The sequence below is a fragment of the Homalodisca vitripennis genome, chromosome 3 (genome assembly GCF_021130785.1).
Source record: "Homalodisca vitripennis isolate AUS2020 chromosome 3, UT_GWSS_2.1, whole genome shotgun sequence".
In the NCBI taxonomy this organism is placed as follows: Eukaryota; Metazoa; Arthropoda; class Insecta; order Hemiptera; family Cicadellidae; genus Homalodisca; species Homalodisca vitripennis.
The window spans coordinates 191,730,891-191,758,574 of record NC_060209.1 but is presented as its reverse complement, the minus strand read 5'-3'; the positions used below and the strand labels follow the sequence as shown (position 1 = coordinate 191,758,574).

Sequence of the window (27,684 nt, the reverse complement as noted above, 5' to 3'; positions counted from 1 at the left end):
GAATTGGAATGTTTGTCACAAAACGCTAGGTTTACTCCGAAATTGACCGGTTCACTAAACTCTTACGATTTCTCCCAATGAAATAGTACTCAGTCTAGAAACTTTGTATACATATTTAAAATGTATACATAATTGTAAACATAAAATATACATAAAATGTATACAAAGCGCAAGAGAGAAAATTGTCAAAAACTTTATAAACTTGAAAAATATATAGTGGCAGATTGCTGTGAGGAGAATAAGAATGTACGGCTGACCGTTAGCGAAGCTTGGCACCTGTAAGATGTCTGGGAAAACCAATTAAACCTCCTCGGACCCATACATCCCCTGATAATAATTTTTGGAAACTAATATGATTTTTTGGTTGCAAATAAATCAAGAAACCCATATTATGTTTTTCAAAATTTTTATTTAGGCCTCAGTATGAAATCAAGCATGTCCCCTATAAGGGACATTGGGTCCCGGCCAACCTCAAAAAATCAATGGTATACAAACTGAAACAATAAACATTATTACAAAATAAAACAGGTTGATAGTAATGGATATTGCATTAGTTCTCTACAGTTCATGGAAAACTTTATAACAGTTTCTTGCACTATTCAGGCACAAGAAAACCTTACATGTGCTGCACTGCATCCTAGCTTTTTTTGAATCGCAACCTGGAAATCTGCAGCGGTGATCCTTGTTGTCTGGTATCATGGGCATGTGCTTCGCTGCGGTCTTCCTTTGGATGTCAAGAGGGATGTTGACGTGTTTTTTTTTTTACGGTACTGGCAGTGGTAAAATATCCACTTCATCGATGTCCTCCTCTGGTGTTTGGTTGTGAATCAGATGGTACGCTAGATCGGTTCTGTATTCGAGGTAGTCCATTCTATCCTTCTTTGGTGTTTGTTCAGCATTATCATACCGCCTTCGCATTATCCAACCGGAAGCAACAACAAAGTCTATCATATGAAAAGTCAGACGTACTGTCCATTTTTTGTTCTTGCTGATAGACGGTAGTAAGAAATTATTCGATCAAAGAGGTCGACGCCACCCATTTTGGCGTTGTACTGTAAAATTATGTTCGGCCTATCCACATCAATGTATCTCTTCTCCTGCTTTGACCAACGTCTACATTTGAATCCCTGACGAGTGCAGAATTCATCCAAAACTCCTGCAAAAAAAAATTGTTGTTACAGAGTTATCTAAACAATATTATTTCAATAACCCCCTGTAAACCATTGAAAATACAACCACTAAAAATGTTAAACAATAATTAACAGTATAGTTAATTATTGTTTAACAGTACATTACTGTTATGTCGAGTATTTCTATCATTAGTTTCAGTTTTCATTTTTCAAATGTTAAGAAATGTGGCATGGCCGAGACCCAATGTCCCACATAGGGGACATCAAATTTTGCATGCCCGGCTAGGCTAAAATAACAAGGTAAACTCAAAACCAATAATCACATGTTGAAACACGTACTTTATTTAGTATGTCTAATTTTTATTAGGTCTAAATATTAACAATTACTTATTATTAGATAATACTTACGTTGAGAGGTACGTGGTAGCCTGTAATCTCGTCCGTCTGCCATCTTGCAATGCTCAAAACAAAGCAATGACTGAGCAGAAATAGTATTCTGGCTATTTCTGCATGCAGGTGAACTCTAGTGGAAACAACTGCAACTATCTGGAAATGTCTACTACATACAGACCGTTTACTGTAGCGTTTTAAAAAATTGTCCCCTATAGGGGACGCTGGGTCCGAGGAGGTTAATTTCCACATATACTTGGGATTTTTTATGAAGCTTTCTTTCGAAAAGGGAATATTGAGTTCGATGGTGGTACACGTTACACTATGGGATTTTGCTGTGCGTGCGAATACAGTGGTCTTATGGGTAACCAAGATGACAACGAGAAAATAACAGAGTTAATAAATTTGTAAACAAACAGAGTACAATTATCTGAGAGTTTAACACGTGACATATTAACGCATCTATCCTAAATATCCAAAACATACAACATCATCATTTGGTGAATTGGTTGTTTTTGTAAGTCGAAAATCAATATATTTTAGTGTTTTGAGAACCGCCGAAAACTAAACTTTTTATTACTTAGGTACCAATATTTCCTAAACTATTCAAGCTTATTTCAAAGAATGTTCACAGGTCAGTTATAGCATTATTTATAACAACAATAAACAGTTTCTAATGTATACAATTAAACATTAAACATGCAAATTTCAAAATAGTTGAAATAAAGTCTGCTCTTTTTAACTGCAATTTATTTTGGTCTTCGATAAGGAAAAGTCGTTCAAAGATAGTGTCCTACGGGTAATACTAAAGAACTCATGAGGTATATAGTTCCCACTGATGCGGAAAAGACTTTCACTGAAGCAATAGTCATTGATACGGCAGGAGACTTGCACTGAAGAAGCAGTCGGTACTGATACGTAAAGGACTTCCGCTGCAATGCACGCCAGGTCGATGAACCGAGGGCTTCTCCCGACACCTGATATGTGTTTCCAGACATACGTGTCTCCCACGTATTGATTCAGAGGGTATATTGTGTGTCACGTCCACAGATTTTGCACACCACGTGCGATTGTTTGAAAATAACAGAGCTGGCAGTAGAAATAAGGGTTTATGTGAAATTTTAAGGCTTTTTACATATGAAGAAGATTATGTGTTTTAATCCTAGAAACCCAATGTTCTGTTTTTGCAACACAACGATGGCAAATTTCCGAAATCCTGTTATATCTTCCCAACCAAAATGACCGTTACAAAGCGAATATCTAATATGTTATTACATGACCTGTATTCTCAACAGTAGATCCTGATAAAAGATTTTTCTGGATGACTTATTTAAATAATATTGTTATTTAAGAACATATTCATTGACTTGAATATCTATTAATTGTTTTATTATAACCAAATAATATTACTAGGTGTCTATTGTTTGTGACAGTTCTCGCACGCCACTAGGGGAGAATGATGGGATGTTGTATGGCGAATACCTGCAGCTGGACAAGATGCTGGGGGCCCAGCGTCTACTCAGCTCCCAGCATAAGACAGTACATGACGAGCACCTCTTCATTATCACACACCAAGGTAAACTTACTCTGTACTCCATGATCAACATCTCTTCACTACCACAACACCTGGGTAACCCTACTGTATACACCACGACCAACATCTCTTCACTACCACAACACCTGGGTAACCTTACTGTATACACCATGACCAACATCTCTTCACTACCACAACACCTGGGTAACCTTACTGTATACACCATGACCAACATCTCTTCACTACCAGACACCAAGGTAACCCTACTGTATACACCATGACCAACATCTCTTCACGATCACACACCAGGGTAACCTTACTGTATACACCACGACCAACATCTCTTCACTACCACAACACCTGGGTAACCTTACTGTATACACCATGACCAACATCTCTTCACTACCAGACACCTGGGTAACCCTACTGTATACACCATGACCAACATCTCTTCACTACCACAACACCTGGGTAACCCTACTGTATACACCATGACCAACATTTTTTCACGACCACACACCAGGGTAACCTTACTGTATACACCACGACCAACATCTCTTCACTACCACAACACCTGGGTAACCTTACTGTATACACCATGACCAACATCTCTTCACTACCAGACACCTGGGTAACCCTACTGTATACACCATGACCAACATCTCTTCACTACCACAACACCTGGGTAACCTTACTGTATACACCACGACCAACATCTCTTCACTACCACAACACCTGGGTAACCCTACTGTATACACCATGACCAACATCTCTTCACTACCACAACACCTGGGTAACCCTACTGTATACACCACGACCAACATCTCTTCACTACCACAACACCTGGGTAACCCTACTGTATACACCATGATCAACATTTCTTCACTATCATACACCAAGATAAGCCTACGGTTTATTATATGACCAACATATTTTCTATGTCACACACCAGGATAACCTTACTGTATATACCATGACCAACATCTCTTCACTACCAGACACCAAGGTAATCTTACTGTATACACCATGACCAACATTTTTTCACGATCACACACCAGGGTAATCCTACTGTATACACCATGACCAACATTTTTTCACGATCACACACCAGGGTAACCCTACTGTATACACCATGATCAACGTTTTTTTCACTATCACATACCAAGATAAGCTTACTGTTTACTCTACAAACAACATCTCATCACTATCACAAATCGAGGCAAGCCTACCGTATACTAAATGCCCAACGTCCCTTCACTACCAGACACCAGGGTAACTCTACTGTATACACCACGACCAACATCTCTTCACTACCACAACACCTGGGTAACCTTACTGTATACACCATGACCAACATCTCTTCACTACCAGACACCAGGGTAACCCTACTGTATACACCATTACCAACATCTCTTCACTATTCACACACCAAGATAACTGTTTAGGTAACTAACTTTGAAGGCATGTATACAAGTTTGTATATTAAATATAGTATATGTTAATCGGATAATTCAGATCCACATTTCGAACAGAAAAAACGTGGCATCCTTGTCGTGGCTCGACAACATTCATGAGCCCATCCCCTGCAGTCCATACACTGCACCTACTGATCAAGGGGGAGGTTTTCGGAGTAAGGTTCAATGCAGATTAAGCAAAGGCATTCTTCTTCATCCGAAATTTATTTTATTTTCGTTCTTTTTTGTTTTCTGTGTTGTCTTCTTTCTAGTTCCTTTAGTCATCACTTTTTCTAGAACATTTTTTTCTGAAGTAATTTTATCAGTTTTGGCAAACTTGTCATCGAAAACACAATGGTTTCTCCTTTGTCATTTTACATATTTCAGCTAGTTCAGCTAGAGACTTTTCCAATTCAATCTTCATTTCGTCGGGAGTGACGGTTAAAATAGCTGTTGTTCTTTTCCTGGAACGTTTCTTACTTAACTTTCTTGCTCTTCTTTTTGGTAAAGGCCTTATTTCTTCTGGCAACACTGAAATGCTTTTGCCCACGTCCACTGGGGCCTACTTCTTCGATCACATTCTGAAGACAGACTTTCGTCGTTGCACAATCAGGGTGAGGCCTATCAGTTATAAAGCTGAGAGAAAAGTCACTATCGGTGAAAATATTTCTATTTATAGGATATATTCCAGTAAACTTAAAGCCAGGAGTAATACTAACTGGAGTTACTAAAAGGTTAGGACCGACTCATAATTTCTGGCACGTCATAGATCTTCATTATTCCCAGATTCTGGAGCATCCAATCGTCACAGGCTGAGTTTTAAACTTCTTCAGAGGGCCAAACACTGTCGAGGGGCTGAAGCTTGTGGAAGCAGTGTGGAGGACAAGATAGCATCACAGCTCCATGTTTGATTTTGCAAAGACCAATGCTGCTATGTTAAGGCGTGAGCCGTGGTTATCAAGAAGCAAAAGGCAAGGATTATGACGTGGTATTTTTCATAATTCAGCCATTCTTTTGTTGCGGACGTGACAGTTACACACCTTCTCATTAGAATAAAAATTAAAGTTTTTTTTTTTTCTATAAATATTTAATACCAAGCAGATAGACAAATGTGTATACAATTTTCATCCTGAATATAAAATTACATAACATTATTTGTTTTAATGCCATATCTAATAGAGTTGGTGTTACGGACGTGACGTGAAAAGCACCTAGGTTCTGACATAGTATGACAACTGTTTAAAAGTCTGTTAATTATTTGAGAAATATGCAATTTAAAATTATCTGTGATAGTCTTAAGAAAATTTCCTACTGGGAAACATTAATGTCTAATCAGAAAACATTGGAAATAAAAAAAATAAAAAAATGTAAACATTGTTACGGACGTGACTGGGTTTGTTACGGACGTGACAATAAAGTAAAATTCTCATTAAAAACCATTTATTTGACACAATGCCACACTTTAACATATATTATATGTAATAATATAATTAATAATAATATAATCATGTAATATATGTGTGTGAGGGCTAAAATCGCCATGGGCGAGAGAAAAATCACCGTGAGTGGTGGAAAAAACTTTACCTGATCTAAAACCTGAATAATGTAAAAAAATTACAAGAAGAATATTACTGACTAAGTCAGTAACAATAAAATAATAATAATAAATAAAATAATGACTAAATTTGTCTTAGTGACAGAGCTTGACAAAAGTCCAAGTCCTAACTTTTTACAGAGCAACATCATTTTTTAAACTGGTAAAGAATTCTACCTCCCTTGGTAATTATATCAGGTTTAGGCAAAATGCCAACGATCTGGTCACAAGATATAAAGCTTATGTCATTTTCATTAGGCTTAAACGTAGATTTGCCTCCATAAGGTTCCATAAACATAACTTCAATTTCACGATCAGGCTGTACTTCTCCTTGAGTTACTGCCACAAAATTCAAAGTCTTTTTACCCGTGGTAAATGAGACGACAAGGTACACATCCAGCTTCAATTCATCAAATGTGTATGGAGCAGGTTTTCGTTGTATTTTCTTCTTCTTCTTTAGAGCTGTCCTCAGAGTCAGTATACACATCCTTAAACCTATAGAAGCGGTCATGATCTTTTTGTTAGAGTCATTGAACTAGAAGGGTTGTCTTCTTCTTCACTTGAAAGTTCATCACTTAAAAATTCTTCTACAATTGGAAACTTTTTAACATCAAATCAACCGATGTCTTACCAATGAGCATGTAGTTATCGTCATACCCCTGAAAGTGATGCATAGATTGTATTTTAGGTATCTCAATCAGGTTGTCCCATCTTTTAGTGAGGAGTGTTGCAACTGGAATCTACTTCAGCCTGTGGGACAAATAAAATGACAGTCTCTTTGCACTTTACTTTGGCTGTCTCATAAAAATCATAAGGCGTGCTCACAAAACATTGCCTCCCTTGAACTTCCCTCCAGAAGTTCTCTTGACAGAACCTCCCCCACTCCATCAACTGCCCCTTTGCCGTGCCCCGAAGCAAAAAAATTCCACTCTCCAACGTAACTCCAAAATCTTTCTCAGCGTAGCAGACAATTGCGACATTATACCGGCTCAAAAATTGGCCTGCACAGTTGTCTGAAAAAAACAATCAACTTATTTACTTGTGGAACTACTTCCTTAAATTTAACTATAATTGCCTTTCATAAAAGCAAACACTGAGTTTTTTGCTGTGTTTCAAGTCATCACTTATGACAGCAAAACTGTATACTTTGTCATTGTGCCAAATACAACAGGTAAATATTGTAGTTTGGTTATGAGCCCAGTGAGCGCTTTGAATTTCATCCTGTTGGATGATCGAATAATTTTCTGCAAAGTCTACTTGCATTACAGCACTTTTTGGGGTTCTTGGTCAAAGATTTTTTACACTTCTCAAAGTATTGTGCCTGTACTCTTTTAATATATGTGTGCGTCTTAAATGCAGCTAGTTGACTGTTTAATGTTAAAACCATCCTCTTCAACGTTGTAGTATTTTTCTACCAACTTAGGTCTATTATTTACTGTTTTCCACTCCTTCCACTTGAGCCTTTTATTCATATCAACATCAGAACTCAGCAGAGTCTCTAATTTTTTAATACAGTTCTCGCATTCATTTGTCATACAGGTCACTGATTCTGTATCACAACAAACTGACCCTAAAAGCTCATTATGAGTTTTTGGGAATGCAGGATGAAATTTAGATATTGGTTCAATCAAGAACGAGAAGTTGGCGTGTTTAATGCAAACACATACTGTATGGGGCATCTCACTTAAGGGCAGGATGTGTTTAGGCCGCAAGCTATAAAACTTAGATTTTTGAAATCTTCTCGTCTGGATGCGAACTTTTAAAAACTGTTTCATAAGCCTCTCTAATTCCCATAACCATATGGCGAATTTGGATCAGGCCCCGTTTCCCAGTAAGAGGGTCCTTTACAGATTTGACATCCCTTTTTCCTGGAGCCTGACGGCTAATCTCATCATTGTTAAAAAATTCAATCACGCTCAGTGTTTGCACTCTTCTGATAGTTGTCTTGATCCAGATTTTCTTGTTTTAAAAATATTTTTAACTATCTCAGGACCAAGGTTTTCATACATTAAACGCTTAAAAACTGCACGTTTTTTTGACGGGACTCTTAGGCAACAAAGCTTTTACCTTCTTCACAGCCTTTCCTAGGGTTCTTGGACTTTTGTAAGAGCCAAGATCAGACCCAGAGACTTCAACATTAACATTTTTCTTTCTCAACCTGCAAACGACGCTGTCTTTCCCTATCTTTTTCCCTTTTTTAGGAGTAAAAGTTTATTATCACCCATGTAAATCTTCTTTTTCCTTAGCTCTGACGGCTCTCTTACGCAACTTATCTTTCTCAAGATGCTCTTGCCACTTTAGTTGGATTTTCCTTCTCTTCTTCGCTCTGCATTTGGCAACACGATCTCTACTCGACATTTTCTAGAAAAAATAAAACAGGTTATATTAGTTTTAAATAACCACTCCAAAACTATAAGTTTAAGACTATAACATAACTAGAAATGTAACCTCTTTGTAATCAGTAGGCCTAAGCGGTGATCACATCTGCCCACTTCATCCAGTTGCGGTGTGGGTATGTCCAGTAACTCAGTAACTGGCGAATAGGAATGCCCAATGAAGACAAGTGAAGGTTTAACCTTTACTGTTGTTTAGAATCCATTAAAATTACAAATACTGTAGGCTATCTAAGGGTTTTGATATCACACCACTCACCCACAACCTTAATTATATTGGCATATTTTACTCAAACGAAGTTTAATGTTTAGCACACATTTTTTTTAAGGTTGGAAACACAAGGCACCATGTAAGCCTAGGCTACTGAAATCACTGCAAGGTACAAAAACAAACTTCAAGTAGGCCTATAGGTTTTAAAAGCACACACAAGCTGTTAAACACTGCCTTTTTCCATATCAGACAAGATAGTATCGTGTTTAACAGTATGAGATGTCACGTCTGTAACACTTATTTTTTTGTCGAAAATATTTTTTATTCATTCACATAAAGACTACCAATTAATTAAAAAAGGTACACTCCTAACTTTTATAAAATTTCATGTTGATTAACCAACTATTACAATTGGTATTTAAACTTTTAGTAGTTTTTTTGTTACGGACGTGACATCAAGAATTGATTTTTGTATTAGTTAAAAAAACCAGCAAAAACTTACCAAATCAAAATGAAAATTTCCCCATTTGAAGAGAAAACTTCAATCTTCTTGAACATAACCTCAATTTGTTTGGAGGGAAACTATTAACAATGTATCAGCTGTCCAAAAAAAACATATGTTTGGTTACATCTAGCCAGTAAGAAAGCTACAACTTCAAAGCTAAAGAAAATGACAAAATAATTTTTTTTTAATGCAAAATATTATCAGTTCTACTTTTTATTAGATGTTTTGAGAAGGCTTTATTAACGGTTATATTAGGAAATTCAGTAATTAATTTTTATATACCCTTAGGTGTATGTTTGAAAAGAATGGCTGAATTATGGAAATACTTTAGAAAATTTTTGTAAAATGTACTTCTGTAATCAACAAAGATTTGTTCGCTAAACCACCTGATCCAGGAGGGGCTTATCTCACAGAATGCTCATTAAATTGTACCGAGAGAACACAGAATAAGGTAGAACATGGTTTCCTATAGCTGGAACTGTTATAGCGATGGTGACGGATGTTCCTCTTTCAGCTGAAACTGTTATAGCGATGGTGATGGATGTTCCTCTTTCAGCTGAAACTGTTATAGCGATGGTGACGGATGTTCCTCTTTCAGCTGAAACTGTTATAGCGATGGTGACGGATGTTCCTCTTTCAGCTGAAACGGCTCTGGCTAACTGCTTGGATCCTTTACGAGCTCCATTTCTATCTGAAGTCTGTGCGGTGGTGATCCAAGTCTCATCCATGTTCCATATATAACTTTCATTGAAATCCTGGCGTGTCATAGCCGTTGAAAGGTTTTCAAAGAAGTTGTTAACGTTGGTTTTGTTGGAACGTGTAAATTCTTGCCAAACTCATCTTTTCATGTTTTCTAATTGGTAGATGTGGATGAAGCCAATCCGTACCGGCCATCTCATTATCGGTCCAGGACTGTGGAACCTCGAATGAATTAGCTACAGCCACCGCGACCGGTTAATTTCCTGACTTGCTTTGGAGAGACTCTAAAATATATCTCTGAAGCGCGAAGGATATAAAAAATTAAAATATTTTAATTTTTCTCACTGAAACTCTGTATATTTTTAAATATCTAACACGTACGGATGATATAGTCCTTTTCATCCTTCAGTTCATCTTCAGGTATTTTACGGCAATATCTTACAAGAGTGCGGTAATTTATACCAAAGTCTTCAGCTGTTTTTCTTATACTACGGTGATAAAACTTTACAGCACGTGCTGCCCCTCAATATGACATCTGCAGATACTTTTCCACGATCTTTCCTCCTTTTAAAATTACGAATAAGCTTTAATAGTCAGAAAAACACAAAATAACATATATTCTATCACGGAGTTTGTTGCCACATGTGACAACTAGCCCCAGCGCGCCATTATGTCATTTAATGACCGGTAAAACGCCCAAGGGCAATTAGTATGTTACTAACTTATTTCTACGCGAAATTATAGTCTCGGCTGGTTTAAAAACTAATTAAAAACACTCAAGAGTAAAAACTTATAGAAGATTTAAAATAAGCATTCGCGGATTCAACACAAGGAACACAATCGATTACCAAAGATTTGTCGTAACATAATAAATTTACTAACAAATATATTACATCTTATATTCCATTTCAAGAGCAAAAGTATTATATAATTATCATATACAACCATCCTTACATAAATTACGTAAGTGTCAACTGCTGTCAAAAAGATGTCAATAAGATCTGTCTGAGCGGCGAAGCCACACTCAAAGAAGCCTTATACTGCGATATTCCTAAATAATAATTTCTCTAACACCTAAAACTGACACAACATTTTAACTTTTATCACAAATACACTTTAATATCCGAATAATTTACTACTTTAAACCTGTTATGAAAAAATAAAAATAAATGTACAAACAAATTAAAAGTTCTTAAAATTTAATCTAAATCGGTTGAAAATTAATACTTAAAGTATATAGAAACTGCGAAATTACTTATTTAAACTCCTACAATTCCTGGAGCTTTGTTACTAAAAATGTCAGCTCTTACAATTATCTGCTATCTTTTTTTAGGGAGAGGCGGAAGAAATTCTTTATGCACACAGGTGGCCAGCCTGTAGTCTGGGACTCCTGTAAGCTGTGAGATGGAACCCACGGGTTACCCACTGAAAAACCTCCTTTACTCTTTAGGGATTTAGCCTGGCATTGTTTTCACATTTCTTCAGACTAGGCCTAAATTTGCCTTACGCCTTTAGGGTTCTCCATTTGAAGCCATGTGATCATTTGGTCTAGTCCGCTTCCCGGTCTAGATCAGCTTTCTTTAATGGGAGGACACCCTGGACAAATTGTGAAACGCAATTCCAGTTGCTCTCACCCTCCGTCATCTTCCAGCACACCTTGTCCATTGAGAGTGTGCCAAGTGAACAAATGGTCTTCAGGCGGGTAGCGGAAGAAAGTGTGTTCTGCGTCGTCGAGAATGTCCGGGCAGTGGACACAGCCGGGGGAGCCGTCTGTAAGTACGACCTGAAGTATCAGTGACCTGTGAGGAACTGGGTAAAGTAATAAATCCCCCCCCCCGTGCCACCCGTGGTGGTGGTGAGACTTGTTTGATGAGTGTTGCAGCCCAATATCCTCGGGTCTCTTCCTCTCAGCCATGTTACTGGGTAAAATAATAATCCCTCACCGTGCCACCCGTGGTGGGACTTGTTTGATGAGTGTTGCAGCCCAAAATCTTGCTATGTAAAGGGTTGGAGGATTTTATTATTTTCTGTAGAAGACGACGGTATGGGGGAATGGTCGGTCTTACTATTATGCTAGTAAAAACTACCAAGCCCATGTATTTTCATTATAGTACAATATACTAATAAGCAACCTTTATGTTTCAGCTTATGAATTGTGGTTCAAGCAGATAATATTCGAGCTGGACTCCGTGCGGGGACTCTTCAGCAATAACCAGGTAACTACAGATCCAGGTAGTTACAAGTAACTTGTGGCACAGTAACCAGGTAACTACAGATCCAGGTAACTACAGATCCAGGTAGTTACAAGTAACTTGTGGCACAGTAACCAGGTAACTACAGATCCAGGTAGTTACAAGTAACTTGTGGCACAGTAACCAGGTAACTACAGATCCAGGTACGTAGTTACAAGTAACTTGTGGCACAGTAACCAGGTAACTACAGATCCAGGTAGTTACAAGTAACTTGTGGCACAGTAACCAGGTAACTGCAGATCCAGGTACGTAGTTACAAGTAACTTGTGGCACAGTAACCAGGTAACTACAGATCCAGGTAGTTACAAGTAACTTGTGGCACAGTAACCAGGTAACTACAGATCCAGGTAACTACAGATCCAGGTAACTACAGATCCAGGTAACTACAGATCCAGGTAACTACAGATCCAGGTAGTTACAAGTAACTTGTGGCACAGTAACCAGGTAACTACAGATCCAGGTAACTACAGATCCAGGTAGTTACAAGTAACTTGCGGCACAGTAACCAGGTAACTACAGATCCAGGTAACTACAGATCCAGGTAGTTAGTTACAAGTAACTTGTGGCACAGTAACCAGGTAACTACAGATCCAGGTAACTTACAGATCCAGGTAGTTACCAGTAACTTGTGGCACAGTAACCAGGTAACTACAGATCCAGGTAACTACAGATCCAGGTAGTTACAGATCCAGGTAGTTACAAGTAACTTGTGGCACAGTAACCAGGTAACTACAGATCCAGGTAACTACAGATCCAAGGTAGTTACAAGTAACTTGTGGCACAGTAACCAGGTAACTACAGATCCAGGTAACTACAGATCCAGGTACGTAGTTACAAGTAACTTGTGGCACAGTAACCAGGTAACTACAGATCCAGGTACGTAGTTACAAGTAACTTGTGGCACAGTAACCAGGTAACTACAGATCCAGGTACGTAGTTACAAGTAACTTGTGGCACAGTAACCAGGTAACTACAGATCCAGGTACGTAGTTACAAGTAACTTGTGGCACAGTAACCAGGTAACTACAGATCCAGGTAACTACAGATCCAGATAGTTACAAGTAACTTGTGGCACAGTAACCAGGTAACTACAGATCCAGGTTAGTTACAAGTAACTTGTGGCACAGTAACCAACAATTCGATACGATATACGAGTATAAATAAACGAACGGCTGCCCTCCATGAGGTTTCAGACTTGATGATTTTAATAATGTTGACCCAATTCATAGTTCAGTTTCATTATATTTGTTTTAAATAAAAATGCTTGTTCCAGATATTTACAAAATTATATGAATTCTTAACAATTCTTCAAAGTAAAGACACCTGTTGTCCCAACATGTCTCTTATGACAATCTCGTGAAAATATTTTTTAAGAATTGTGTTTAAAAAGATTTTTCCGAACTAATCGAATGAAAAATAGTAACATTTAAGAACTTTATTACCTCTGCTTCATTAAGTATGTTCGTTTCAGAATAGCCATAAAAATAAAACATTATTTGAATATTAATTCTTAGGTAGATGAATATTAATCCTCATGACTATTTTCAAGATTTTACTGTTTAAAACAAACAAAATTAACGTCTTGAAATAATTTTATTCCTTCCTCTCCATAGCAAGGCGAAATTATTTCAAAATTTGATATTGGAATGTTTTAGACACTGGTAATTGTCAGAATAAGTATGAAACAGGGTGTACAGAAAATATATAGGCCTACGTGTTCAGTAACTAAAATTATAAATGGAGATGGCAAAGTCGTAGTTTTTTATCCAAGATATTTTCACTAATTTCCAAATATTATTTAAATTTGAACTGCCAACGTAACGAATTGTGACATTTTCAACTTCAAAAACGGTTTAAAAATATCAGCACGTATGTAATAAATTGATTATTCAACTTTCCCTTAAAATATTATTTAATCTCATAAAAAAACTTGATCAAAATTGTTGTAGATGGAGCTTGTATTGGTTACTGTTAACTTAATTACATTAAAACATAAAACCAATATTTAACACTTTTATTTTTTGTGAGGCCTTTCGATAGCAAGGCTATCTTCGTCAGACACATCACAAAAACTTGACGAAGATAGCCTTGCTATCGAAAGGCCTCACAAAAAATAAAAGTGTTAAATATTAGTTTTATGTTTTAATGTAATTAAGTTGATCAATATCGAATAAATTTAATCACTCCACCTGTTTACAATTGATCGGAAGAAGTCTGGATTGATTGAAGGGACCAGGCTTTTATAGAATTGGATCAATATTTTTAATTGAGCCCTAAAAAGAATTGTCTTGTAGCTGTAACACTTTCAATAAAAAATATTCATGTACATTTTTAATAACACGTTATAAAATGTCGTATATGTTTGAAAGTGATAAGATGAAAGAATTCTGGGCTCTGAGATATAACACGGAAAGTATGTAAATATGGAAACAAAACTTATTGTGAATTGATGACTACAATCTAGTGATATGAAATCAAAAGAAAATTCTCCAAACTAAAAGTATAAGCTAGAAATTATTGTTTTTTTAATAATCCATCTTTTTTGTTCTAATGAAATGCTGTTACAAAATAATGTTTAGATCAGTACAGCATTGACAATAAGATATTATAGAAAAACATGTTTTAAAAATTTTCTACAGTTTTAAGCCAAAATAGTTTGATTTAAAACAATAATAGTTCTGTATGTAGAATCTTGGAGCATTGAAAAAAGGCTTTATTGCACTATTAGTAGTATAAATAAATACAACATTTTCCAATATAACTTTTATTTTGTGCAATGCCTTTCGGAATCAAAGATTCCATCATAATAAAAAATATAAAAATAAACAACAAAAATCGGAAAACAAATTTAAATTACTAAAGAATGGCAATGCACCACTTTGTGAAGAAAACAAATCGCTTTTGAAGATCACAAACTGGTATGTAACTTGTCATCAGAAAGCTTCTCCAAAGAAGAAATGAATCTTTTGAATAAAGGTTTACATTTTAATCTAAAAAGTAAGAATGATAACGAAAATATGAAAATGTAATTCTGATTAAATATTTTATACTGGCTAACCATACACCCAAATCGTTCATCATAATGTTATTAGAATATTTATTATTTAAAAAATGTAAACATTTGTTAATTTGTGAAGTGCCTGATGATGGAATCTCTGATTCCAAAAGGCCTTGCACAAAATAAAAGTTATATTGGAAAATGTTGTATTCATTTATACTAGTGATAGTACAATAAATAATAGTTATGTTAAATCAAAAGTAAATATGCCAAAAAGACAAAATGATAAGAGTATGTGTTGACAGAGATAACAGGATTTTCCGGACATTTCCTACCAGTCGATGATAGTAGTAATAAAGATTGGATAGATAAAAAAATAAATATATAATAAAAGTTGTTTATTAATTAAAAATAAATATTGAATGAACTTTAATTCCTTAACAATAAATCTCTGTAAAAAACAAATATTCAATGGTCTTTAACAATTTTATTTGAATAAAATAAAAATATTTTGTGGAAATGTATAAATATACGTTTTGTAGAACTTTTGGATTATCCTTCGATAACAAGGAAAATCAACGGATTTCAATTTTTTTCAACAAAAGTATATTTACTGTCATTTAGAAACTTGTATTACTTAACAAGATTTTTCATTAACTATGAGATTTTCTACAAAAAACTATTTGTAACCTATTTAATTTTTTCAGGACTTTTAATGAACTTAGGTTATACCCTGAAATTAAATATAGGTCTATCATTATTTACATATCCAATATTTAAAAACATGGCTGCTAAGCATGGATATGCCATAAAATGCAAAAAGGCTGAGAATTTTTTCTAACTTCTGCACCTGAGAACCAGATTAACGTAAATCTAAAAATAGCAATATTTATGTTTAAACATGTTTCCATATAACATCTGGTTGTACATGGAGTTATAACTGCTCTACATCCACAAAAATACTTTTTTTATTTTTAAATGATGATCCACAGTCGGCACCAACATACTCCTGACAAGTCCACTAAACTTTTCAGGTGCTGTATAGTTCTGTATTCAATCACCTGTTTGTATTTTTTTAGTTGGTAACTTATGAGGTCATATTGAGAGAGGTATTTCTTGAGTTTCTAATAGTTTAATAGTTTCTAATCAGTTTTTCATGAATTTGAGTAAAGGCAAACTGATATTTCTGTTTGAAAATTATATTTATCGTTGAAAGTTAATGAAAAGGAAAACTCATTCTTAGATGACAAAGTTTTATTATTTTTAATCTTTCTTAGCTTCATTGTGAACAGAAGTGAACGTTACTTATTGTTAAATTCTTTAGTTCTATATTTTTAAAAACTGTTCCCATTTACTTCTACTGCAACAAAAAATAACGAAGTAGGAGTACCACACCACGTGTTCCACACCAGCTGTAGCAAACAAAGTAGGAGTACCACACCACGTGTTCCACACCAGCTGTAGCAAACAAAGTAGGAGTACCACACCACGTGTTCCAAACCAGCTGTAGCAAACAAAGTAGGAGTACCACACCACGTGTTCCACACCAGATGTAGCAAACAAAGTAGGAGTACCACACCACGTGTTCCACACCAGCTGTAACAAACAAAGTATGAGTACCACACCACGTGTTCCACACCAGCTGTAACAAACAAAGTAGGAGTATCACACCACGTGTTCCACACCAGATGTAGCAAACAAAGTAGGAGTACCACACCACGTGTTCCACACCAGCTGTAACAAACAAAGTAGGAGTACCACACCACGTGTTCCACACCAGCTGTAGCAAACAAAGTAGGAGTATCACACCACGTGTTCCACACCAGCTGTAACAAACAAAGTAGGAGTACCACACCACGTGTTCCACACCAGCTGTAACAAACAAAGTAGGAGTATCACACCACGTGTTCCACACCAGCTGTAACAAACAAAGTAGGAGTACCACACCACGTGTTCCACACCAGCTGTAGCAAACAAAGTAGGAGTACCACACCACGTGTTCCACACCAGCTGTAACAAACAAAGTAGGAGTACCACACCACGTGTTCCACACCAGCTGTAACAAACAAAGTAGGAGTATCACACCACGTGTTCCACACCATGTAGCAAACAAAGTAGGAGTATCACACCACGTGTTCCACACCAGCTGTAACAAACAAAGTAGGAGTACCACACCACGTGTTCCACACCTGTAGCAAACAAAGTAGGAGTATCACACCACGTGTTCCACACCAGCTGTAACAAACAAAGTAGGAGTACCACACCACGTGTTCCACACCAGCTGTAGCAAACAAAGTAGGAGTACTACACCACGTGTTCCACACCTGTAGCAAACAAAGTTGCAAGTATGTAGCTCGTTTTATTCACATGATGTCCTGCGGTCTGATGGACAGTGAGGCAATCATATTGAAGGAAATTTTCTTCCATCCACGCGGCACACAAAAGAGAAATTGAGTCATTCTCCTAAAAGATAGGATTCAATGGCGCTCAGCTTAATTCAATGGGTGTGCAAAATGAACCATCATTTTTGTCTATGTATAAATGAAGTTTTATGCAAAATTTAATGCGTAAAGATGACATAGTTATCAAGATATCTTTCCATTCATGTTTGTATCATGTGGAAAGCTTTAGCTTAGAGTTATTTGTATTTAGTGTTTTACTTTTATTAGTGTACGTACAGTTAGTTCAGTGATTTGGTTTACAAAGTGGTAATCAAACAATACAAGTTTACACACCAAGTCACCAAAAAATCATGTTGTATGTATTGAGGTAGTTAGGCTACATGTGTTAAAATGTCACACGATAAAATGTGGTTCTCAGTTTATTTACTCTACGATTTTCTCGCTGCCACTAAGTTACCCACAAGACCAGTGTAAAAAACGTTTACTAACGCACCACCAGATCGTACGGAGTGACGTGCATCATTATCAAAGTCAATATTGCCTGTATAAACAGGCAATATTTGCTTGAGGCTTAATCTATAAAGATGAAGCCTCAAGCAAAATTTCAAACTAATAACAATAATAATGTACCTTCGTCGTCAAACACTTCAAACGGTAGTCATACACTACTATAGTTTCCACTTTTTATAAGCATCTTCTGACGCCAATAAATATTAAAAGCGAGGATTATACATATGGAGTCATCGTTTAAAATTTACTAACAGCACAAAATACAACGAATAAATGAGTCGACCAATTCCAAAACTCACTAAACTCCAAAATTTTTGAAATTGAGGTTTTTTTATAGTATTTGGCAGTATTTGGGGAGTTTTATAAGGTAGCAAAAGATCTTGTTCCAAAACTCTCTAATTCTTATGGAAATATCAATGTAAAAAAACTGCAACTGCAACAAAAAACTCTCTAAATCCAATCCCTTTACTGAAATAAAACTCGCTAATTCATCTTCCTCCATTACTGTTTTCAAAACTCTCTAACTCCAGGCTTCAACTAGCACACTTCAAGGCAGTACTGCAACAAAACTGACTAATTCCTAATCATATGATAGTCATGGCAACATATTCTTCAACAGAAAGTGGGCAGTTCCTTCAAAATAGTTATTATTTTGTGTTTTATATATTGGCTACACTGTACAGCAGTGCATCTTGGGAAATTGTTTGTTTACTTCATTAGTTATTTCTGTTTTGTACAATATGGCTGATCCAGAGGTAACCTTATTACAAAGCGGTAATGTTGAACCAATGCCTGACAATTCCACGAGAAAGAGAAAAAGAAGAGTAGATAACTGGAAGAAAACCAAGGACAAAAAGAAGAGGTAAGCTAAACTATATTTATTACAGGACAACATAATTAAATTTGTATGTTTATCCAATGATGACATAACCTAAAAACCCTTTAAACTGTACACTAACATTTTCACAAGCATTGATTGTTTTTATGATATCGGCTTGTATTTTATTTCTGTTTTAAATACTGGTTATTTAATTAGCTTACGGAATATGATTTGTTTCAGACACTCCGCTCAAGGATTCCCAAATATTCCAACTTGTGGACATCGTGAAAGAGCTAACGGATCCAAGCACTGTTATGACTGTTCCCGTCTTAATATGCAGGACATAAGACGTTTTCATCAGGGGTTCTACAAATCTTGCAATAAAATTGACCAAGATCAATTTATACTGAGGTACGCCAAAGGAAAAGTTCCAAAAAGACATCGGCTTCAGGTCCTCATTCTTCTGAAAGAGGTATGGCTATTGAATATTTCATACCATCATACCGCAATGAAGGAGGAAGTGAATTGGTAAAAGTTTGCCAAAAGGCTTTTTTAGATATTTTAAATATTTCAAAAATTTAGAGTACAAAGATTGCCGTCTTGTGTTTCAAACTGGCGAATCGCCAAAAGAACTTCGAGGTGGAGACCATCGTTCTAAAAAGTCTGAGGAAAAACTATCCAAAGTAAAAACCTTTATTGAGGCTCTACAAACCTGTAGAGTCACATTATTGCCGAGGAAATCCAGACGGCAGTACCTAGCAAGTCATTTAAGTATCTCTAGTCTGTGGAAATCGTACAACAACACTACTGAAAATGAGTTTAAAGTCAAGTATGAGTACTTTAGGAAAATATTTGTAGAGAATTATAATGTAGGGTTTGGGTCACCAGCAACAGACCAGTGTTCTCAATGTCTTAAGCTGAAAGAGAAGATTTCTATCTGTGGTAGATTTTGAAGAAAAGGGGAAACTGAAAATAGAATTACAAGTTCACAAAAAAAGAGGTATAAGATGTTTTTTGAGCTATTGCAATCTGAAGAGGCTGGGACAATCACGTTTTCATTCGACTGCCAAAAAATCTAATTTTTCCTAAGTTGACTGATCAAGCTGCTTATTTCTTACGACAGTTTTATGTATATTAATTTTACAATGTGTCTCGGTTCTTCTCTGTCAAAGCAGACAGTTGAAAACACTTTCATTTATGCTTGGACTGAAATGGAAGGTGCGAAAGGTTCAAGCGAAATAGCTTCTTGTGTTCGCCATCGATTATCAGAAACAGTCTATCCAGAAAAATGTACATACAATTAGATTGTTTGCAGATGGTGCTGGAGGACAAAATAAAAATACCATTCTTATTACAGCTTTACTAAACTGGTTATTGACTAAAGCACCTCAGCACATTAAGACAATTGTAATTCACTATCCGGTTCCAGGACATTCTTACATCCCACCCGATAGAGTTTTTTGGGGTAATAGAGAGAAAAGTCAGAAAAGTTGAGAGCATCACCCATCCAAACACATACTTTGACATTTTTTAGAGAAAGTGGAACGGTCAATAGATTAGGTTTGGACTTTGATGTTGAAAACTGGATGGAAGTATGCAGATCAACAGTAAAAGAAGCCAGGTCAATGGCACTTTAAGTTTTCCACTTGTAAACGATTCATATTAACACGAGGCAAAAAAGGAAATGGATTAGTAAGGGGTGAGGTAGCCTATAAAAACGATATAGGAGCGTCCAGAGGAATAGCCAAGAAAGGCTGTAGTCTGAGAAACATAAACCCCAGATGAAACCAAATTCTGTTCAGGTTAATCCTGCAAAAGTTAAGGATGTAAAAACACTACTACTACGAAAACATTATGGGGAACAATGGGATCAACTGGAGTTTCTTAGGTACTACGCTGATCTATTTACTACCAATGATGGGGAAAACCAGGAACTTAATCAAGATGATCCTAATGAACATGAAGATCCAATGGAGGATGAAGTTTTAATCTTAGAGGGCAACTTTGCATTGTAAAAAAAATGAATTTAAAACAACAAAATGTATTTAAGTTTAATTGCATACAAAATTGTTTAATTTAAATACATATTTTTTCATTATTACAAGTTTTATAATATTTACCCAACCTTGTTGCCCTAAAACACAATGTTGCAACAAAACTACCTAAATCAAAACCGTTACTGCAACAAAAAAACTGTCTAATACCATTCTCCATTTCCAAAACTCTCTAACTCCAATATTTAACTGTTGTTTTCTAGTTCAACAAAAGAAATACATTTAATTTCTTACTGTTTAACCAATTAGTAGTAGGATTTATTATTCATAACAATAAAATAATTACTTTGAGTGTTATACTTTAACCACTAGTTTTTTGCTCATCCTGTAAAATTTAGGAAAGTGGAGTTAGTGAGTTTTGGAATTGGTCGACTCAAATAAACGCAACATTTGATAGGCCCACCACACACGAATATTAAACATGATGTAACATCAAGGCCTGCAGCACACAGGATAATTCAAATTTATTGACACCGACAGCAGAATGTGACTTATTAAAAGTCAAAACTCTAGTAGTGTATGATAGTTTGACGAAGGTACGATGTTATTGTTATTAGTCAATCCGCAGTTGAGGACTACATAATATGGGAAATAACAAAACTTCAATTCTATAGGTCAGTTTATTTTCTAAATATCGTACGGACAGACAGACAGAATTACAATTTTCCACCCCCAATTTACTTTCCTGTTGTGAAGAGCAAACAAAGTCAGACAACAATATCATTTACAAAGAGGAAATACAAGCAATTCCATCTGTTATCTCAGGAATGCTTCATATAGCATTATAAATGATATTCACACGACTTCTCCATTTATTGTAGGAAAGTTTTTTGAGCAACAAATATTAATAAAAAATCATCCCTGTCTCGTAATCCACCCCTTTTTTTACTTCTTCAGTCACGTGACCAACATTCTTAGTTCATACCTAAAATTGTAGCAAACAATTCTCAATTTATTTTTCTAAGTAGAGCCAAAAAACACGTCCTCAATGCTGAATGAAATGTTCGTTATCTGCTGAATGGAGACATTACACCAAGTTTCTCCCGCTTTTAATGTATATGTATGTAAGCTGTTTTTTTTTGTTCTAGGGCTTGGACGAATCACAGACATTAGAGATCCTGAGAAGACTGAACAGGATAGTCCTCATTTTAAAAGTGAGTTTATACAGATGAAATAATAACCGATATTTCTAATTGGTCACAAGCTGTCTCATTCCATAAGCGGTGCACAAAACAGTTCTGAACAGTTCATGACCATAATGCTGTAAAAGGTTGAACAACGGCTTCACAAGCTATTTCCATATAAGCCTCAAATGTTTAGATAATAATGTTCAGATTTATTAAAACGTTTTGTTTTTTACTATATTTCGAATTTCGTCCTATATTACACATTAAAAAAAATATGTAGCTATTAATTTAACCAATTCATAGGTTAAACTTGTATTTAAATCGATATAAAAAAAATTAAAAACCCCAAATGTGAGCTTTTACTGCAATTTTCATGGGATTACAATGTATAGTACATTTTTAGTCATCCTTGAGAATATTTATTTTTACAAAAGATTTTAGGCGCTTTATTTAAGAAAACCCTTACTATTTATGCTAAAATTTCTTAACGAAAAGCATGATAAATTTATAAATAATAATAAATTGAAAATAAATAATAAATTGATTTTGATAGGTACCTCTTTTGGCTATATTGAGTGTTTATCCAAAAAATATAATTGAATGCGTTAAACGTCCTCAATAAGAATGTGTTTAAAATATTTTTCCATTGAGGGGCTGTACGTAAAGTTTTAATTACAATATAAAACACGAAGTATCTGTTTGGAATTGTAAAAATTAAAAATAATACATTTTATGTCTGTTGTTGTTTGTTTAAACTACTTAAATGTTAATGTATACATTTAGTTGTCTTATCAAAGTAAACTCATTACAATTCATTATTAAAAAAAGAAACTATATGCTATATTTCAGTTGCTGGTGGACCAGGTCATGATCCTAGAAACGATGACTCCTCTCGACTTTATGGAGTTCCGCAACTATCTGTCTCCAGCCTCGGGCTTCCAGAGTTTTCAGTTTCGTCTTATTGAGAACAAACTAGGGATTAAACAGGTAACGTGCATATTGATGGGTACGAAATAACAACAGCCACCCGTGCCCACTTGAGATATCTCAAATATATCTATCTATATTTCTATCTTTCTTTGCTCTACATTATGGTATCTCTAAGACATCTCTAAAATCTTGTAAACTTCACGCTTAGTTTTAGCTACACATAACGCCCCCATTCTGCTATGATTGTGGTGAGAGGGGTTTTTGCTATGTGAATGTTGAGTTTTAGCCCCATCGAAAATGAAAACTGCAACGGTCACTGGATCAAAAAAGTATGGAGAAAACTGCCTTGTCGGTCGATAGAACATCTATGTGAACATGTTAATGACTAATATAAGTAGATACGTATTTGAGGTTCCTAGTTCACTTTTGGAGGCAAACCTTAAATTCAGCATAAAATCCTGTTAAATCTACCATAAATGAATCTGAGAAATCAAACAGTAAATCGCGAATGAAAAATAACCGAATCTATAACTGTTTTACTGTTCTTTGTTGGCTTCTAATTTCTTAAACTGTTTTAATGAAAAATCTTCGAAATCTTTTGAAAAATCTTTATTCTACAAAGTCAATTGTAACACATTCTTTACCTTTAATAATCTTCTTTTCAATAACAATCAAGTGTAATTTATCATTTTTATTCACTTTTTTAATCTTTTTTCATCTAAAAGGCTTGTAACTCTCTTGGGTAAATGTACTTTAAAATCTTTCAATTCTGCTATGATTTTAAGCCCGAATTTATCTTTAATTTTCTCGAAATTCATGATTTTATACTTCTTTTTGTCTTCTAAATCAATTAATTTTTTATATTCTTTGAATTTTAAATCGCCAACCTCATTAAAATCTTGTAACAGTGCCATTTAATACGAAAACAATAATAATACAAGGATACTTCTACAAAACATTAAGTAAATTGTACACTTATGTTCATGTTACGTTCGTGTTGTAATGTTTACGTTCTTGAATTTTGAGTTTTATCTTCTATTTAATGTGTTTTTGCATGTAAATTCCTATTATGAGCGTGTTTTTGGCTCCAAAACGCGTTTTTTGTGTATTTTTGAAGTATAATGTCGATTTTACACCTTGAAAGTGTACAATTTACTCAATGTTTTGTAGAAGTATTCTTGTATTACTAATTTTTTTCGTATTAAATGTCACTGTTACGTGAGTTGAATGAGGTTGGCGATTTAAAATCCAAAGAATATAAGAAATTAATTGATTTAGAAGACAAAAAGAAGTATAAAATCATGAATTTCGAGAAAATTAAAGATAAATTCGGGCTTTAAAATCATAGCAAATTCCAAGATTTTAAAGTACATTTACCCAAGAGAGTTACAAGCCTTTTAGATGAAAAAAGATTAAAAAAGTGAATAATAATGAAAATTACACTTGATTGTTATTGAAAAGAAGATTATTAAAGATAAAGAATGTGTTACAATTAACTTTGTAAAATAAAAATGTTTCAAAAGATTTTGAAGAGTTCTCATTAAAACAGCTTAAGACATTAGAAGCCAACAAAGAACAGTAAAACAGCTATAGATTCGGTTATTTTTCATTCGCTATTTACTGTTTGATTTCTCAGATTCATTTATGGAACATTGATTCAGATTCAGATTTAACATTGAACAGGATTTTATGTTGAATTACGGTTTGCCTCCAAAAGTGAACCAGGAACCTCAAATACATATCTACTTATATTTTTATATAATAGGGAATAGTTATTAATGTATCTGGTTTGTGTTTCTACATAAGTAGGCTACTATTACTGATTAGGGGAGACTGTTGTACTTTGGGTCAAGTTTTGTAATTTTTGCTTTAAACAATTTTCGTGATTTCTGTCATCCTTTTTCAACCCCAGGTAAACTTTGTACTATTCATATTCACACAAAATTATAACACAATTTATTTATAATCATATACATTCTTTTCAATTCGTTTCAAAATGTATGTAAAGTGGATAACGGTACATCATGCTTGTGTATCTTTTGACTGACCTTTTGTACTTTAAGAAAATGTTACTATGGATGGATACAAAATTATAGATGTTGTTTAACCTTTATTTACAAAGAGAAACATTAGGTTTGGGAGATAAAAACAGTATGTTATAAGTTTTTGTGTAAATAAATGACGGCCTTGCCATTAACAAACAATAGTCACAAACATAGTTCTTACAGCCACTACTGTACCTTCAACCACATAGATAGTGGGTCCAACAACCGCAAGAGATGCACTGGCACCATTTATCCCTGATTTTGTCAGAAGGGACAGAACCAACGCAGTAAACACACCCTTCATCTTCGCTGTCTTCATTGTCACACGTAATAATCATCGTCTTCGGCACTTTAAGATGACTCTAACCTTTGCTTCTTTATCTTCTGTCCTAACCTCCTTTCTTTGGACGACCCTACGTTGGCCATTGGTCGTTCGTTTGCGCCTGATTTCCGGAGAAGAGTGAGTGATAAATTATTAGTTGTTTTAACTCTGGTTTTAACCATCTCATCCATTGCTCTTTTTTGAGATTTCTCTTTTCCTCTTTTAATATTTTTTACTCGAGTGCCTAATGGTTATTAAGGTTTTGTCGCGTTTTTTTCCTCCAGCATCTTTTTTTCTTTTTTTCTATTGTTCTGCCTCTGGGTACGGCTGAAGCTCTCCTGGAGTAATTACACCTTATACCTGTTGAACCTGCAGGAGTCGATGGCAACTCAGGCTCATGTTTGGAGTTTCTTCACCAAATATATGATATGATCCATCCAAAGGAATGTAGTGGGTTGTTGCAGTTGATGGTTCGGCAACTGAACAGACGAACTGGAAGTGTTTCCAATTGAATGTGCAGTTCGGGTAACAACAGAATGGTTTACTTCGTTTGAGGGCCCTGCAGCAGCGGAGTCAACAGAACAGTTAGAGTGTACAGACTTATCACTTGATGACAGGCTACTGATTCAGTTGCTCCTGAAGCTGTTGGAGGAACCCGATCTGTCACATAAGAAGCCAGGAAGTCGTCATCTGAGAATACTTCTTCATTGCATGGATACATTCGATTTGCGGTATCCAGACGTAATATTACAATGCCCTAGGAAAGGCAGTTCCTAGTGCTTCTGCAACTGTGGTTATTTCCTATGTTTTCCCGGCGTCATTGATCATCCATGCTTGATCCGCTTGGTTTCAGTATGTTTAAAGCGGATAATACACTGGAAGGTCCAAGGGTTGAAGCCTGTGGCTGCTATGATGAGGGAACGTCACTATGACTACACCTGCGTCTGATGCTTTATCCAAGACGTCTGGAGAAAGGTGTGATTTATGATTGTCAATGATTAATAAGAATTTTAGTTGATTCTTACCAGACTACCCTGTTGTTGTAGCAGCCCCATTACATCCTGGAGGGTTCCCGAAAATCATTCGACCCTTGAAATAAACTCTCAGGAAGATCAATAACACGACATTTTAAATACAGCTATCAAGGATTTGCCCTTAGAAGTAGCGAACACTTGCTTTACACCGAGTTTACGTAGTATTCAAAGTTAATGGCCCCACTGTCCGTGTAGTTTTCTAAGTACCTAGTAATTGTCAATCTGTTAACTTTAAAAAATCTCGTCCTCCCTCAAAGTCATTATTTTATCAGGTTCCTAATTTTTTTCTGCCTCGATAGTATTCTGTAACGCCTCCTCATTCACAGAGGAATCTTCGGAGCGGTTTTACTTCGTGGTATTTAGGAATCAAATCTAGAACAAGACATAGAAACATTCACTGTAGCCTATTGTCCCTTGATCCAGTGGTGTAAGGTACAAGATGCTATTTGGTGTTAAGGTACACAAGTTATTGAGCAAAAACAAATGGCTACCTAAGCCTAACACTTCACCAACAAGTAAATCAGTGTTCACAACAAGTACTCACCAATCGTTAATACTGCTGCAGTCTTGCAAAATATATCTGCCTCAAACTGAAACTTGAATTATGAGAGTTAAAAAGAGAAATTAAACCCAGCTCACGTGGTAGTTGATGGATCGCTCCACAACTCACTATGGTGGACGGGGAAGGTGTCATGGCCGACTTTGTAGCGCGATATTCCGATGGATAGCACCATCTGGCGCAAGGCACACCATTAACAAGTCTGACTGCACATTACTATCAGTGACGAGACCTATTGGTCAAGGAATCTGTAGATTCTCGAATACGCCAGTGAAGTGCGAACAGGAATAACGGTGCCGATATCTGTGACGGAATGTAGCACGACCGCAGAGGCTATTAGGTGTCCAGGTGGAGGCAGAGCCCGTAGAACTACACATGCGCGTCTCGTATGTCTGCGTAATGAACCTGTCTTATGTCATTGTCTCCAGATACGTATCTGATGTGAAAACTGGTTTATATTTAAACATCAACATGTGCGACATATAGCGCGCGATATCTTTACCTCTTCCGCTTACGCGTGCAACCCAGACAACGTAATTTTAAATGATTTTCTGTTTCGGCTGATTGCTAATTTGCAAAATTTTACCCTTTACAATTGTATATAACACGGATAAAAATATTTTGTAAAAAAAACCAATTTTAAGTAATCAAGAGCTCTGTCCAATACTAATGTGATCAAGAGCTCTGCCCAATAACAACGTGATCAAGAGTTCTGCCCAGT

The 27,684-nt window shown here is 35.7% G+C and overlaps 1 protein-coding gene across 1 annotated transcript in view; it reads left to right on the top strand.

The window, feature by feature from the left end:
* The window catches only part of LOC124357923 (tryptophan 2,3-dioxygenase), a 58,234-nt gene that overhangs the window by 14,880 nt on the left and 15,670 nt on the right, over positions 1-27,684 (top strand). Inside the window, exons 2-5 of the mRNA XM_046810040.1 lie at positions 2,954-3,096; positions 12,056-12,126; positions 22,035-22,100; positions 22,923-23,060. Coding sequence (XP_046665996.1) covers positions 2,954-3,096; positions 12,056-12,126; positions 22,035-22,100; positions 22,923-23,060 — 418 coding nt within the window. The remainder of the gene's footprint in view (positions 1-2,953; positions 3,097-12,055; positions 12,127-22,034; positions 22,101-22,922; positions 23,061-27,684) is intronic.